General features: G+C 51.0%; 1 protein-coding gene across 2 annotated transcripts in view; it reads left to right on the top strand.

The window, feature by feature from the left end:
* The first annotated feature begins 1,184 nt into the window (after positions 1-1,184).
* gfus.1 (GDP-L-fucose synthase, tandem duplicate 1) overlaps positions 1,185-15,375 on the top strand; it is a 44,753-nt gene continuing 30,562 nt past the window's right edge. The window contains exons 1-3 of one of the 2 annotated variants that reach the window (XM_072508031.1): positions 1,185-1,290; positions 5,366-5,525; positions 11,396-11,510. In XM_072508031.1, coding sequence (XP_072364132.1) covers positions 5,368-5,525; positions 11,396-11,510 — 273 coding nt within the window. In that variant the 5' untranslated portion in view covers positions 1,185-1,290; positions 5,366-5,367. Of the gene's footprint in view, positions 1,291-5,365; positions 5,526-11,395; positions 11,511-15,375 lie in introns of those variants that run through there. The other variant, XM_072508032.1, reaches the window with a different exon arrangement.

A 15,375-nucleotide genomic window follows, 5' to 3' on the forward strand; every position in this document is an offset into this window, starting at 1 on the left:
GATTGGGGTGTATAAGATTATGAAGGACATAGATAGGGTAGGTAGGAAGGAACTTTTCCCCTTAGCAAAGGAGTCACTAACCGGGAGGTAGAGATTTAAGGTAAGGGACAGGAGGTTTAGAGAACCCTCACAACATTTAAGGAATATTTAGATGAGCTCTTGAAACGCCATAGCATACAGAGCTACGGGTCGAGTGCTGGAAAATGGGATTAGATAGGTATTTGATGACTGGCACCGACAGGATGGGCAGAAGGGCCTCTTTCCATGCTGTAAAAGCTAGATGACTATCTGGAACACACTGAGAAGGGGGTGGACTCAGAGTGAGTAGAAATGTTAAATCACGTGGCAGTACGGTGGTGCAGTGGTTAGCACTGCTGCCTCACGGCGCCGAGGTCCCAGGTTCGATCCCAGCTCTGGGCCACTGTCCGTGTGGAGTTTGCACATCCCCCGTGGTTGCGTGGGTTTCGATCCCCCCCCCCCCCAACCCACAGGTGTGCAGGCTAGGTGGATTGGCCACGCTAAATTGCCCCTTAATTGGGAAAAATGAATTGGGAACTCTAAATTTATTTAAAGAAAAGAAATGTTAAATCAAAATTTGAGTTGACGAGGACTGATACAATAGCTCTTTCAAAGAACCAGCACAGGAGCGATGGGCTGAATGGCCCCCTGTGCTTTGCGATTCGGAGCTTGGCTGAGCCTGAATGTGAGTCAGTGCCTCTGGGTCGTCCATGGTCACTTTGTAAATCGACAGCTTGCGCTGGAAGAAGGACTGAGACCTGGTTTGATTGCAGCCACACTGCCACTTGCAGGTCTTGTTCAGATTTACAGAGAATTATTTCATTTCTCCGAAAAATGTAAAGAGGCAAATCAGTGGAAGTGAGGGAGGCTCAGTGTGAAAATCCTGACAAGAAATCCCCACCCTGGCCTGTTCAAGGCAAATCATTGTCAGTCAATAATATCTTCCACTTTCAAATGATAACATTTTGAACATAGAAATGTAAGTTTATAATATTTTGAACCTGTCTCTTTATCCTCAGTCAGGAGCTGGTGGTTTTTTTGGGGGGGGATAATTCCTGTGGTAATTTTCTAATCCGAAAACTCCAACTCCCAAGGGGCACCGCGTCGTTGCGCATGCGCGGACCCTCTCTCTCTCTCTCTCTGCCCCGCCCCCGTCCCGCCCCGCGCGCACCGAGTCTCACCTTTGACCCGGACGCTCATCCGTGACACGCTGGAACCGAGGAAGAGGAAGAAAAACGGACTTCGGTGACAGACAGACAGAGACAGAGAGAGGTATGGAGTATGAAGGAGGGAGAGGGAAGGAGAGAGGGTAGGAGGGGAGGAGGGGGAAGGAGAGAGGGTAGGAGGGGAGGAGGGGGAAGGAGAGGGGGTAGGAGGGGGGGGGGATGGAGAGAGGGTAGGAGGGGGGGGTGGAGAGAGGGTAGGGGGGGGTGGAGAGAGGGTGGGGGGGGGGGTGGAGAGAGGGTAGGGGGGGTGGAGAGAGGGTGGGGGGGGTGGAGAGAGGGTGGGGGGGGTGGAGAGAGGGTAGGGGGGGGTGGAGAGAGGGTAGGGGGGGGTGGAGAGAGGGTAGGGGGGGGTGGAGAGAGGGTAGGGGGGGGTGGAGAGAGGGTAGGGGGGGGTGGAGAGAGGGTAGGGGGGGTGGAGAGAGGGTAGGAGGGGGGGGGATGGAGAGAGGGTAGGAGGGGGGGGGGAAGGAGAGAGGGTAGGAGGGGGGGGGTAGGAGGAGGGGGGGGGAAGGAGAGAGGGTAGGAGGGGGGGGGAAGGAGGGAGGGGGGGAGAGGGTACGAGGGGGATGAGAGAGGGTAGGAGGGGGGGGGAAAGGAGAGAGGGTAGGAGGGGGGGGGGAGAGGGTACGAGGGGGATGAGAGAGGGTAGGAGGGGGGGGGGAAGGAGAGAGGGTAGGAGGGGGGGGGGAAGGAGAGAGGGTAGGAGGGGGGGAGAGGGTACGAGGGGGATGAGAGAGGGTAGGAGGGGAAGGAGAGAGGGTACGATATATATATTGATATTTATTGTCACATGTACCGAAGTACAGTGAAAAGTATTTTTAAAATAAATTTAGAGTACCCAATTCATTTTCTCCAATTAATGGGCAATTTAGTGTGGCTAATCCACCTAGCCTGCACATCTTTGGGTTGTGGGGACGTAACCCACGCAAACACGGACAGTGAACCAGAGCCGGAATCGAACCTGGGGCCTTGGTGCCGTGAGGCAACAGGGCTAACCCACTGCGCCACCGTGCTGCCCGTGAAAAGTATTTTTTGGCGGCCAAGGGAACATACAAAGTAAACAAAACAATAATCGACAGAACATTGACAGTAGTGCATCAACAAATAGTGATTGATTACAGTGCAGAACAAGGGGCCAAACAAGAGCAGCATAGAGCGTTGTGAATCGTGTTCTTACAAGAAACAGATCAGTCCGAGGGGGAGTCGTTGAGGAGTCTTGTAGCTGTGGGGACGAAGCTGTTCCTATGTCTGAATGTGCAGGTCTTCAGACTTCTGTACCTTCTGCCTGATGGAAGGGTCCGGAAGAGGGCAAAGCCTGCGTGGGAGGGGTCTCTGACAATGCAGTCTGCCTTCCTGAGGCAGCGGGAGGTGTATACAGAATCAATGTGGGGATGGCAAGCTTGTGTGATGCATTGGGCTGAGTTCATCACACTCTGCAGTTTCTTGCGATCTTGGACCGAGCAGTTGCCATACCAGGCTGCGATGCCGGATAGGATGATCTCTATGGCACATCTGTGGAAGTTTGGGAGAGTCGATGCAGACGTGACAAATTTCTTTAGCTTCCGTAGGAAGTAGAGACATTGTTGGGCTTTCTTGACTGTTGTATTAACGTGAGTGGAACAGGGCAGGCTGTTGGTGACGGTGACCTCCAGGAACTTAAAGCTGTCGACCATCTCCACTTCGGAGCCATTGATGCGGGGGGGGGACGACTCGTGCTATGTTTCCTGAAGTCGATGATCAGTTCCTTAGTCTTTCCAACATTTAGAGAGAGGTTGTTTTCGGTACACCATGCAACCAAGTGATCTATCTCCCTTCTGTAGTATGATTTGTCATTGTTTGAGATAAGACCCACCACAGTCGTATCATCTGCAAGCTTATAGATTGAATTGGAGTTAAATCTCTCCACACAGCCGTATAGGGAGTACAGTAGAGGACTGAGCACACATCCTTGCGGGGCCTCGGTGTTGAGGACTATTGTGGAGGAGGTGCTGTTACCTATCCTGACAGATTGCGGTCTGTTGGTGAGGAGAGAGGGTATGAGGGGAATGAGGGAGAGGGAGACAGAAGGGATGAGGGAGGGAGGTGGATGGAAGGTGAGTGAGGGGAGGGCACGAATGAGGTGGGATGGAGGGTGGGCATTGGTTTTGGATGAGGGAAGGGAATGAGGGGGATAAGGGAGTGAGGGGAATGGGAGGGAGGAAAGGATGGGGGTCTGAGGGAGGAAATGTGGGGGGTGAGGCAGGAGATGAGGGGCGTGAGGGAGGAGAGGTGAGGGAGGAGATGGGGAGAGATGTGAGGGAGGAGATGTGGGAGGCGTGAGGGAGGCGATGTGGGGGGAGAGGTGTGAGGGAGGAGGGGTGAGGGAGGAGATGGGGGTTGTGAGTGAGGGTCAGAGGGGGAATGTGGGAGGGAGGCAATGAGGGCTTTTGAGCTGGCACAGCGGTTAGCACTGCTACCTCACAGCACCAGGGGATCCCGGTTCAATTCCTACATTGGGTGGAGTTTGCACTTTCTCCCCGTGTGTGCGTGGGTTTCCTCCGGGTGCTCCGGTTTCCTCCCACAGTCCAAAGATGTGCAGGTTAGGTGGATTGGTCGTGATAAATTGCCCTTAGTGCCCAAAGGTTAGGTGTAACAGGGATAGGGTGGGGCAGTGGATCTAGGTAGGGTGCTCTGTCAGAGGGATGGTGCCAACTTGATGGGCTGATTTTGCACTGTAGGGATGCTGTGCTATGTAGGATAGTTGGGTGGGGGAAGATAGGATGGAAGGAGGGGCTATGAAGGAAGGTGCATGAGGCAGTGAGGGGCATTTGAGGAAGAGGGGTGTATGAGGGATGCAGGGGGTTGGGAGGGAGGATGATGGAGGTTGGGAGGGCGGGGTGTTTGAGGGAGGGGGGGGTTTGGGTGGCACGTTGGCACAGTGATTAGCACTCTTGCCTCAGCGGCAGGGACACGGGCTCGACTCTGACCTTAGGTGATTGTGTTCTCCCCGTGTCTGTGTGGGTTTCCTCCGGGTCCTCCGGTTTCATCCCACAGTCCAAAGATGTGCAGGTTAGGTGGATTGGCCATGAGAAATATATTGCCCTTTGGTGTTCACAGGATAGGTGAGGTAACAAGGTTAGAGTGGGGGAGTGAGCCTGAGTGGCGTGCTGTTTCAGGGTCAGTTTTGATGGGCCAAATGGTCTCCTGCAATGTACAGATTCTATGAAGAAGGGAGGAGGATGGTATAAGAGAGAGAGTGAGGGGGCTATGGAGGAGGGAGGGTGGGATGTGAAGGGAGGGGATGTGAGAGATGGAGGGTGGAGGAATGAGGAAGCATGGAGGGGATAGTAAGGGAGGGGAGGCTTGGTGTCCAGATATTTATCGCTTGACCAATGACACAAATAAATTCTCGACATTATCACATTGCTGTTGCTGGGATCTTACTCTGCACAAAGCAACTGCAGCGTTTCCCACATTACAAGAGTGACTAGCCCTCAAAAACACCTCATTGTCTGGGAAGATGTTTGGGATGTTGTGAGGCGATGGTTATCGAATGCTGGTCTGTTTAAATTGGTGCTGTTGTGGGTGACCGGGGGGGGCGGGGTGATCTGTGCAGCCGTGAGCTCACACTCACTCACACAGACACACACTTACTCACACAGACACACTCACTCACTCACTCTCTCTCTCTCTCTCTCTCTCTCTCTCTCAGTCACTCACATTCGCTCACACTCACACACACACATTCGCTCACACTCACTCACAGACACACACACATTCACTCACACACATTCACTCACACACATTCGCTCACACTCATTCACAGACACACACATTCACTCACACATACTCACTCACTCACTCTCACTCACTCACTCTCACACACACTCACTCACACTCTCTCACACTCACACACACACACTCTCACACCCACACACACACTCACTCACTCACTCACTCTCACACCCACTCACTCTCACACACACACACTCACACACTCTCACACACACACACACACTCTCACACCCACACACACACACACTCTCACTCTCTCACACACACACTCTCTCACACACACACACGCTCACTCACACTCACACTCACTCTCACACTCACACTCAGTCATGTTTTTGGAATTGCAGTGATGGCAGACGGTGCGAGGATGGGGGCCAAGAGCAAACGGATCCTGGTGACCGGGGGCTCGGGGCTGGTTGGCAGAGCCATTGAGCAGGTGGTGAAGGAGGGTGCGGGCCAAGCCGAGGAGGAGTGGATCTTCCTGTCTTCAAAAGATGCTGATTTGACGTGAGTCCCTCTGTGGAAAGGCAGTTACACAGAGATAGGTTACAGATGACCAGTGTTCTCAGAATGGTGGACGAGCCTCCAGCAGCTGATTAGCCGCCTCGTACGCGGTCTGTGGTTCCCAAAATTATTTCCAATTGTTTTCTACTTATCAATGGATTACTGAAGGACCGTTGCACTGATGGATGGTCAGTACCCAGGGAGTGCTGCATTATCGTTGCTTCACTACTGAAGGAGCATAAGACCATAAGATGCAGGAGCAGAAATAGGCCATTCAGCCCATCAAGTCTGCTCTGCCATTCAGTGAGATCATGGCTGATCATGCCTTGAACATACTTAACATCCCAGTCTCGACAGCTCTCTGCGGTACAGAATTCCACAGACTCACTCCCCTCTGAGAGAAGAAATTCCTCCTCATCTCTGTCTTAAATGGGTGAACCTTTACTCTGAGATTGTGCCCTCTGGTTCTAGACTCTCCCACAAGGGGAAACGACCTCTCAGCATCGACCCTGTCAAACCCCCTGAGAATCCGATATGTCTCATAGAATCATGGAATTTACAATGCAGAAGGAGGCCATTCAGCCCATCGGGTTTGCACCGGCCCTGACGAGCACTCAATAAGGTCACCTCTCATTCTGCTAAACTCCAATGAGTACAGTCCTAACCTAATAATTTTTAAATAATCTTTATTGTCACAAGTAGGCTTACATTAACACTGCAATGAAGTTACTGTGAAAAGCCCCGAGTCGCCACATTCCGGCGCCTGTTCGGGTACACTGAGAATTCGGAATGTCCAATTCACCGAACAGCACGTCTTTCAGGACTTATGAGAGGAAACCGGAGCACCCGGAGGAAACCCACGCCGACACCGGGGAGAACGTGCAGACTCTGCACATACAGTGACCCAAGCCAAGAATCGAACCTAGGACCCTGGCGCTGTGACATAATAGTGCTAACCACTGTGCTACCTACTCACCCTCTCATAAGAAAATCCCTCCATACCTGGGATTACCAGCCTTCCCGAACTAGGGGCTTTTCAAAGTAACTTCATTTGAAGCCTACTTGTGACAATAAGCGATTTTCATTTCATCAACCTAGTGAACCCTCTCTGGACTGCCTCCAATGCCAGTATATCTTTCCTTAGATAAGGGACCCAAACTGTTCACAGTATTCCAGGTGACGTCTAACTAGTGTCTTGTATAGTTTTAGCAGGACTTCCCGATTTTTATACTCTATTCCCTTTGAAATAAAGACTAACGTTCCCTTTGCCTTCCCTTTGTAAATACATATGAGGACCCCCAGATCCCTCTGTGCTGCAGCTTCCTGCAGCCTTATTCCATTCAGATAATATTCAGCTCTTTTATTCTTCCTACCAAAGTACAAAACTTTACATTTTCCTACATTATATCTGCCAAGTTTTTGCCCACTCGGTTAAGCGGTCTATATCCATCTGAAGACTGTGTCATCCTCACCCCTTGCTTTCCCATCTACTTTTGTATCAATCACAAACTTGGCAATAGTGCATTCATTTCCCTCGTCCAAGTCACTGATATATATTGTAAATAATTCTGGCCCCAGCACTCATCCCTGTTGGAACTCCACTAGATATCGGTTGCTATCCTGAAAATACCCCTCATATTCCAACTCTCTGCATTCTATCAGTTAGCCAATCCTCTCTCCATGCTGATATATTACCCCCAACACCACGGGCTCTTTACCTTGTTAAGTAGCCTTTTGTGTGGTACCTTATCGAATGCTTTTTGTAAATCCGAATATATTATATCCACTGGTTCCCCTTTATCCTGCTCGTTACCGCCTCAAAGAATTCTAATCAGTGGGTCGGACTTGATTTCCCCTTCATGGAGTCTGCATGATTATATTATGCATTTCTAAATGCTCTGCTATTACGTACTTTATAATGGACCCTCACATTTTCTCAATGACCGACGAAAAGCTAATTGGCCTAATTGTGTTTTTGTCTCTCTATTTGAATTGGCAATTTTCCAATCCTCTGAGACTTTTACAGAATCTAAGGATTCTCAGAAGATTGTTGCCAGTGCATCCACTCTCTCTGTGGCTACTTCCTTTAATATCCTGGGATGGAACCCATCGGGTCCAGAGGATACATCAGCCTTTAGCCCCATTAGTTTCCCTGGTACTTTTTCCCCAGTGATTGTTATGTATTTATTGCTAAATTCTACCATGTTATGATCACTGTTTCCTAGGGGATCTTTTACTCTGAGATTGTTTATTAAACCTGCCTCAATAAACATTACCAGATCCAAAATAGCCTGATTTCTAGTTGTTTCCACAACATATTGTTCTCGGAAACTGTCCTGAATACACTCCATGAATTCTTCCTCATAGTTACCTCTGCCGATCTGATTTTCCCAATCCACATGAAGATTGAAGTCACCCATGATTAAAGTACTGTCTTTTTTACATGCCTTTATTATCTCTTTATTTATTCTCCGTCTTACAGTATAACTACTGTTCATGGGCCAATAGACTACTCCCAGCAGTGTCTATATCCCATTGTTATTTCTTACCTCCACCCGTATGGATTCGATATCTTCCAACCCAAGATCATTTCTTGCTATCGTACTTACACCCATCTCGTACTACCACCACCCTTTCCTGACACAAAGTCACCGACACCTGACTATTTAGTTCCCTGCTTTGTTCTCCTTTTAACCATGTCTGTAATGACTATAAGATCCAACCCAAACAACTCAATTTGTGCCGTTAATTCATTCATTTTTGCATCAAATGCGGCAGGTATTTAAGTAAAGACCAATTAATTTTGCCTTGTTACCGTTATTTCACCCTCCAAAGCTATTTTCTGCTTTTTAAAAATGTTTGCACACACTGTCCCTTCCCGTCATCTCAGGGTATCGTTTACCCAAATAGCTGCCTTTCAATGCTGCCGTATCCCTTTGCTTTCTCTAGCCTAAGAAACCCTGCCATGTCACTGACCCAAACACCCGACTTTGGAGGCTCCGAGTCCCTCTACCCCAACAAAATCTGTCTCTGGGCCTCCAGGGCTCCCAGATCTTCCAACACTCCAAATATTGCCACCTCTGGACTCGGAGTCACCCTCCCTTCCAGGACCTCTGACATGACATCTGAAAATCCCTGCCAAAATCCCCTCGGCCTCGGAAATGCCCAGAACATCTGCACATGGTTCGCAGGGCCTCCCCCACACCGCCCACACCTGTCCTCCACCTCCTCAAAAAACTTGCTCATCCGGGCCACAGTCATACGAGCCCTGTGGACCACCTTGAACTGGATCAGGCTGAGCCTGGCACACGACGATGGTGCATTGACTCTCCTCAGGGCCTTTGCCCATAGCCCGACTTCCAACTCCCCTCCCAACTCTTCCTCCCACTTCCTCGTCACCTCCCCGATTGGAATTCCTTCCCACTCCATCAGTTCCTTATATATTTCCGAGACCCTCCCCAACGCCTGTTTTTGACATCACCTTATCCTGTAGCCTCCCCTTAGTGGGAGACGAGGGTAGCCTGGGGCCTGCCTCCGGACAAAATCCCACACTTGCAAGTACCAGAACCCATTCCCCCTGGCAACCCTCGCTCCTCCAGGCTTGGGAAACCCTCCTCAATGAAGAGATCCTCAAATCTCTCGATCCCTGCCCGGTGCCACCTCCTAAAGCCCCCGTCCAGCCCCCTGGAGTGAACCGATGATTGTCACAGATCAGTGACCATACCGACGCCCCCTCCAGTCTCCTGTGCTGCCTCCATTGCCCCCACACTCTCAGGGTTGCCACTACCACATGGCTTGTGAAGTACCGAGCTGGCAAAACAATGTCTTCAGACTCGTGCCCTTGCAAGATGCCGCCTCCACTCCCCCTCCCTCACTACCCATCGATATATTAGCCGCCCAGTAATAGTTAATAAAGTTTGGAAGGACCAAGGCCCCCTCCCCGCTCAAGTAGGACCTTCTTCACCCGCGGGGCTTTCCCGGTCCATATAAAACCCGAGATCGCCACATTCATCTTCCTAAAAAATGCGTTAGGAATGTAGATTGACACACGAACAGCAATCTCGGGAGGACTGTCATTTTCACAGTCTGTACCCTCCCCGCCAATGACAGCGGGCACACGTCCCACCTACGGAAGTCCCCTTTCATTGGTTCAATCACCATGCCCAAGTTTAGTTTATGAAGCTGACCCCAGTCCCTTGCCACCTGAATCCTCAGGTACCTAAAACTCCTTCCATTTTGAACGGTATCTCCCTCAGTCTCCTCTCCTGCCCCCTTGCCTGGATCGCAAAAGCCTCACTCTTGCCCATATTCAGTTTGTAACCTGAGAACTGGCCAATTTCCTCCAGTATTCCCATAATTCCTGCAATTCCCCCCCAATGGGTCTGTTATATAAAGGAGTAAATCATCCGTGTAGAGTGAGACCCTAAGTTGCACCCCCTCTCTCACTATCCCCCTCCAAATGTTTGATGCCCTAAGAGCCATTGCCAAAGGCTCTTTGGCCAGGGCAAACAGTAGTGGGGAGAGTGGACACCCCTGTCTCGTCCCCCGACACAGACTAAAATACACTGATCGAACCCAGTTTGTCCTTACATTTGCAACCGGCGCCTAATATAGCAACCAGACCCAATCCACAAATCCCTGCCCAAACCCAAACCTTCCCAGGATCTCCCGCAAATACTTCCATTCCACCCGATCAAAGCCCTTCTCTGCACCCATGGCCACCACCACCTCGACCTCGCGCCCCTCCGCAGGCATCATTATTACATTAAAGAGCCGCCTAATGTTGGACGTCAGGTATCGTCCCTTCACAAATCCCGTCTGGTTCTCCCCTATTACCCCCGGAGCACAATCCTCTATATGTGTGGCCAAGATCTTTGCCAGCAGCATCCACATTTAGCAGGGAGATTGGTCTGTACGACCCACAGCTCTCCGGATCCTTATTCCGTTACAGAATAAGGGAGATCGATGCCTGCGATAACATCGGGGGGAGCACTCCCAGCTCCTTTGACTCATTAAATGCCTTTACCAGTAGTGACCCCAGCATCCCGGAAAACTTTTTATAGGACTCAACCGGGTATCCGTCAGGTCCCGGGGCTTTGCATGATTGCATCGCCCCAACCCGTCTATAACCTACCCAAGCGCAATTGGGGCTCCCTAACCTCCACCAATTCCTCGAAATACATCTTATTCACACGGGAGTAGAAGAAAAACTCCTTACTCCTCTGCCTCCCGAATCTCTACGGATCAACCCCCCTCTATACGCTCCATGAACCCTCAAAGCTCCTTTGCCGTAGCTGATACCTTCCCAGACCTAGAACTCGACCGGACCAGCCTTGATCCAGGACCGTATTGAAATCGTCCCCTTAATCAGTCGATGTGAATCTAGGTCCAGGATCTTCCCCAGTACCCATCTCACAAACTCAACGTCATCCTGGTTCGGGGCACATTTATTTACCAATACCACAGCCATTCCCTCCAGCTTCCCACTAACCATAACCCCCGGGTCCGCTTCTATATTCCCCACCTCGAATGCCACCCGCTTATTTAACCAAGATCGCCACACCCCTCTTTTTAAAGTCTAACCCCGAATGGAACATCTGTCCAACACATCCCTCCCTTAACCTAATCTGATCACCCATCTTCAAATGTGCCTCCTGCAACATGGCCACGTCCGCCTTCAGTTGCCTTTTAATAGATGTTTTCAAAGGTGCTGTGTGTGGGAACTTGCTGTGTGGAAATTGGCTACCGCATTTCCTACATTGTAACGGGGGGGACACTTAGAACGCGAAGGAGTCTCGTTGACTGTAAAGAGCATTTAGATATCTGGAGGAGGGAGGTGATATAGAAATGAAAAATCTTTTGTTTCCTGTCAGGGATGCTGCAGAAACCAAAGCCGTGTTTGACCGATACCAGCCCACCCACGTCATTCACCTAGCAGCCATGGTGGGCGGACTCTTCCGGAACATGAAGTACAACCTGGATTTCTGGGTGAGTGACGGTGTCTGATCGAATACTGTGGGCAGGATAACAGACGATTGATGGCGTGCGAATGAACTTCCTCCCGCCCCAGCTTGGTGCACCTGTGGCCAAATGCGGGCACCACACTTTGTGAAGACCTTGGAGAAGGGGGTGGCGAGATTCCCGGGAATGAAGATTCTAGTTATGCGGGCGAGACTGGAGTAGCCGGGGCTGTACTCCTTCAGACAGCGACGGTGCAGGGGCCATTCCATTCAGCTGCTTGAAATCATGAAGAGTTCAGCTGGATGAAATAAGAAAAACTGATTTCAGTCAGCTCGGCGGTCAATAAACAGAGGGACACCGATTGTCAAAAGAGCCAAAGGCTGCTCCAGGAAATATTTTTTGCATAATCAGTGGTCAAGATTTGGAATGCAGAGCCTGAGAGGGCGGTAGATACAGATTTAAAAGAAGCTTTCAAAAAGGAACTGGATAAATACTCGAGAGGAAGAAAGTGTCGGGTAAATGTGGGGGAATGGGATTAACTAGATTGCTCTTCAAAAGGGCCAGCACAGACTCGATGGACTGAAAGGTCAGCTGTGATGTACTATTCTATGATTGAGGCACTCTGGAATGGACTGAATCGAATTCTTGTTCTGATGAGCTAATCCAGGCTGTGGAAGCAGTGGGGGTGTTACAGGGGGCTGCGGAATGGGCAGGATACTGTCTGGAGGGAATCACTGCAGCTTAACCATCTCCGGGTTAATGTAAATGGGGATGGCTTATGGGGATGAATTATCAGCCTGCTCAGTTTAACTGTGACTGGGTCCGTTTCCAAACCCCGTTTCACCAGCAAGCAGCAAAGAGGAATGGACAGTACTGCTCGAAACTCCCCTTCAATGAGGAGATGGTGCTGGCCGGGGAGAACCAGCGAGGGAGAGACAATTAGTGCAGCATACTGAGTGTGGGAGCGAGGGGGAGTTTGGAGGGGGAGACAGTCGGTACAGGATACTGTCGGGAGGGAATCAGTGAGGAAGAGACTGGAGTTTGCACACAGTGGGTACAGGATACTGTCAGGGGAGAATCAGTGAGGGAGCGACAGGGAGTTCCGAGACAATGGGTACAGGATACTGTCGGGGGAGAATCAGTGAGGGAGAGACAGGGAGTTTGGATACAGTCGGTACAGAATACTGTCAGGGAATCGGTGAGGGAGAATCAGTGAGTTCCGAGACAGTCGGTACAGATCACTGTCGGGAGAATCAGTGAGGGAGCGAGGGGGAGTTCGGATACAGTCGGAACAGGATACTGTCGGGGGAGAATCAGTGAGGGACAGACGGAGTTCCGAGACAGTCGGTACAGGATACTGTCGGGGAATCAGTGAGGGAGAGATGGGAGTTCCGATACAGTCGGTACAGGATACTGTCAGGGAATCGGTGAGGGACAGACGGAGTTCGGATACAGTCGGTACAGGATACTGTCAGGGGAGAATCAGTGAGGGACAGACTGAGTTCGATACAGTCGGTACAGGATACTGTCGGGAGAATCAGTGAGGGAGCAACGGAGTTCCGAGACAGTCGGTACAGGATACTGTCGGAGAATCAGCGAGGGAGAGACGGAATTCGGATACAGTCGGTACAGGATACTGTCAGGGGAGAATCAGTGAGGGAGAGACGGAGTTCGGATACAGTCGGTACAGAATACTGTCAGGGGAGAATCAGTGAGGGAGAGACGGGGAGTTCCGAGACAGTCGGTACAGGATACTGTCGGGGAATAGTGTTCAATTTTGGTCGCCACACTACCAGAAGGATGTGGAGGCTTTAGAGAGGGTGCAGAAGAGATTTACCAGAATGTTGCCTGGTATGGAGGGCATAAGCTATGAGGAGCGATTGAATAAACTCGGTTTGTTCTCACTGGAACGAAGGAGGTTGAGGGGCGACCTGATAGAGGTATACAAAATTATGAGGGGCATAGACAGAGTGGATAGTCAGAGGCTTTTCCCCAGGGTAGAGGGGTCAATTACTAGGGGGCATAGGTTTAAGGTGAGAGGGGCAAGGTTTAGAGTAGATGTACGGGGCAAGTTTTTTACGCAGAGGGTAGTGGGTGCCTGGAACTCACTACTGGAGGAGGTAGTGGAAGCAGGGACGATAGGGACATTTAAGGGGCATCTTGACAAATATATGAATAGGATGGGAATAGAAGGATACGGACCCAGGAAGTGTAGAAGATTGTAGTTTAGTCGGGCAGTATGGTCGGCACGGGCTTGGAGGGCCGAAGGGCCTGTTCCTGTGCTGTACATTTCTTTGTTCTTTGAATCAGTGAGGGAGAGACGGTGTTCGGATACAGTCGGTACAGGATACTGTCGGAGAATCAGTGAGGGAGAGTCAGGGAGTTCGGATACAGTCGGTACAGGATACTGTCGGAGAATCAGTGAGGGAGAGACAGGGAGTTCGGATACAGTCGGTACAGGATACTGTCGGGGAATCAGTGAGGGAGAGTCAGGGAGTTCGGATACAGTCGGTACAGGATACTGTCGGAGAATCAGTGAGGGAGAGTCAGGGAGTTCGGATACAGTCGGTACAGGATACTGTCGGGGAATCAGTGAGGGAGCGACGGGGAGTTCGGATACAGTCGGTACAGGATACTGTCGGGAGAATCAGTGAGGGAGAGACAGAGTTCGGATACAGCCGGTACAGGATACTGTCGGGGAATCAGTGAGGGATCGACAGGGAGTTCGGATACAGTCGGTACAGGATACTGTCGGGAATCAGTGAGGGACAGACTAAGTTCGGATACAGTCGGTACAGGATACTGTCGGGGAATCAGTGAGTGAGAGACAGGGAGTTTGGATACAGTCGGTACAGGATACTGTCGGGAGAATCAGTGAGGGACAGACTCAGTTCGGATACAGTCGGTACAGGATACTGTCGGGGAATCATTGAGAGAGAGACGGAGAGTTCGGATACAGTCGGTACAGGATACTGTCGGAGAATCAGTGAGGGAGAGACAGGGAGTTTGCACACAGTGGGTACAGGATACTGTTGGGAATCATTGAGGGAGCGACAAGGAGTTCGGATACAGTCGGTACAGGATACTGTCGGAGAATCAGTGAGGGAGAGACAGGGAGTTCCGAGACAGTCGGTACAGGATACTGTCGGGAGAATCAGTGAGGGACAGGCGGAGTTCGGATACAGTCGGTACAGGATACTGTCGGGGAATCATTGAGAGAGAGACGGAGAGTTCGGATACAGTCGGTACAGGGTACTGTCTGGAGAATCAGTGAGGGAGAGGCAGGGAGTTTGCACACAGTGGGTACAGGATACTGTTGGGAATCATTGAGGGAGCGACAAGGAGTTCGGATACAGTCGGTACAGGATACTGTCGGGGAATCATTGAGGGAGAGACGGGGAGTTCGGATACAGTCGGTACAGGATACTGTCGGGAATCAGTGAGGGAGAGGCAGGGAGTTCGGATACAGTCGGTACAGGATACTGTCGGGAGAATCAGTGAGGGAGAGGCAGGGAGTTCGGATACAGTCGGTACAGGATACTGTCAGGGGAGAATCAGTGAGGGAGAGACGGGGAGTTCCGAGACAGTCGGTACAGGATACTGTCAGGGGAGAATCAGTGAGGGAGAGGCAGGGAGTTTGCACACAGTGGGTACAGGATACTGTTGGGAATCATTGAGGGAGCGACAAGGAGTTCGGATACAGTCGGTACAGGATACTGTCGGGAATCAGTGAGGGAGCGACGGGGAGTTCAGATACAGTCGGTACAGGATACTGTCGGGAATCAGTGAGGGAGAGGCAGGGAGTTCCGAGACAGTCGGTACAGGATACTGTCGGGAGAATCAGAGAGGGAGCGACAAGGAGTTCGGATACAGTCGGTACAGGATTCTGTCG

This window comes from Scyliorhinus torazame, chromosome 6 (assembly GCF_047496885.1).
Source record: "Scyliorhinus torazame isolate Kashiwa2021f chromosome 6, sScyTor2.1, whole genome shotgun sequence".
Lineage (NCBI taxonomy): Eukaryota > Metazoa > Chordata > Chondrichthyes > Carcharhiniformes > Scyliorhinidae > Scyliorhinus > Scyliorhinus torazame.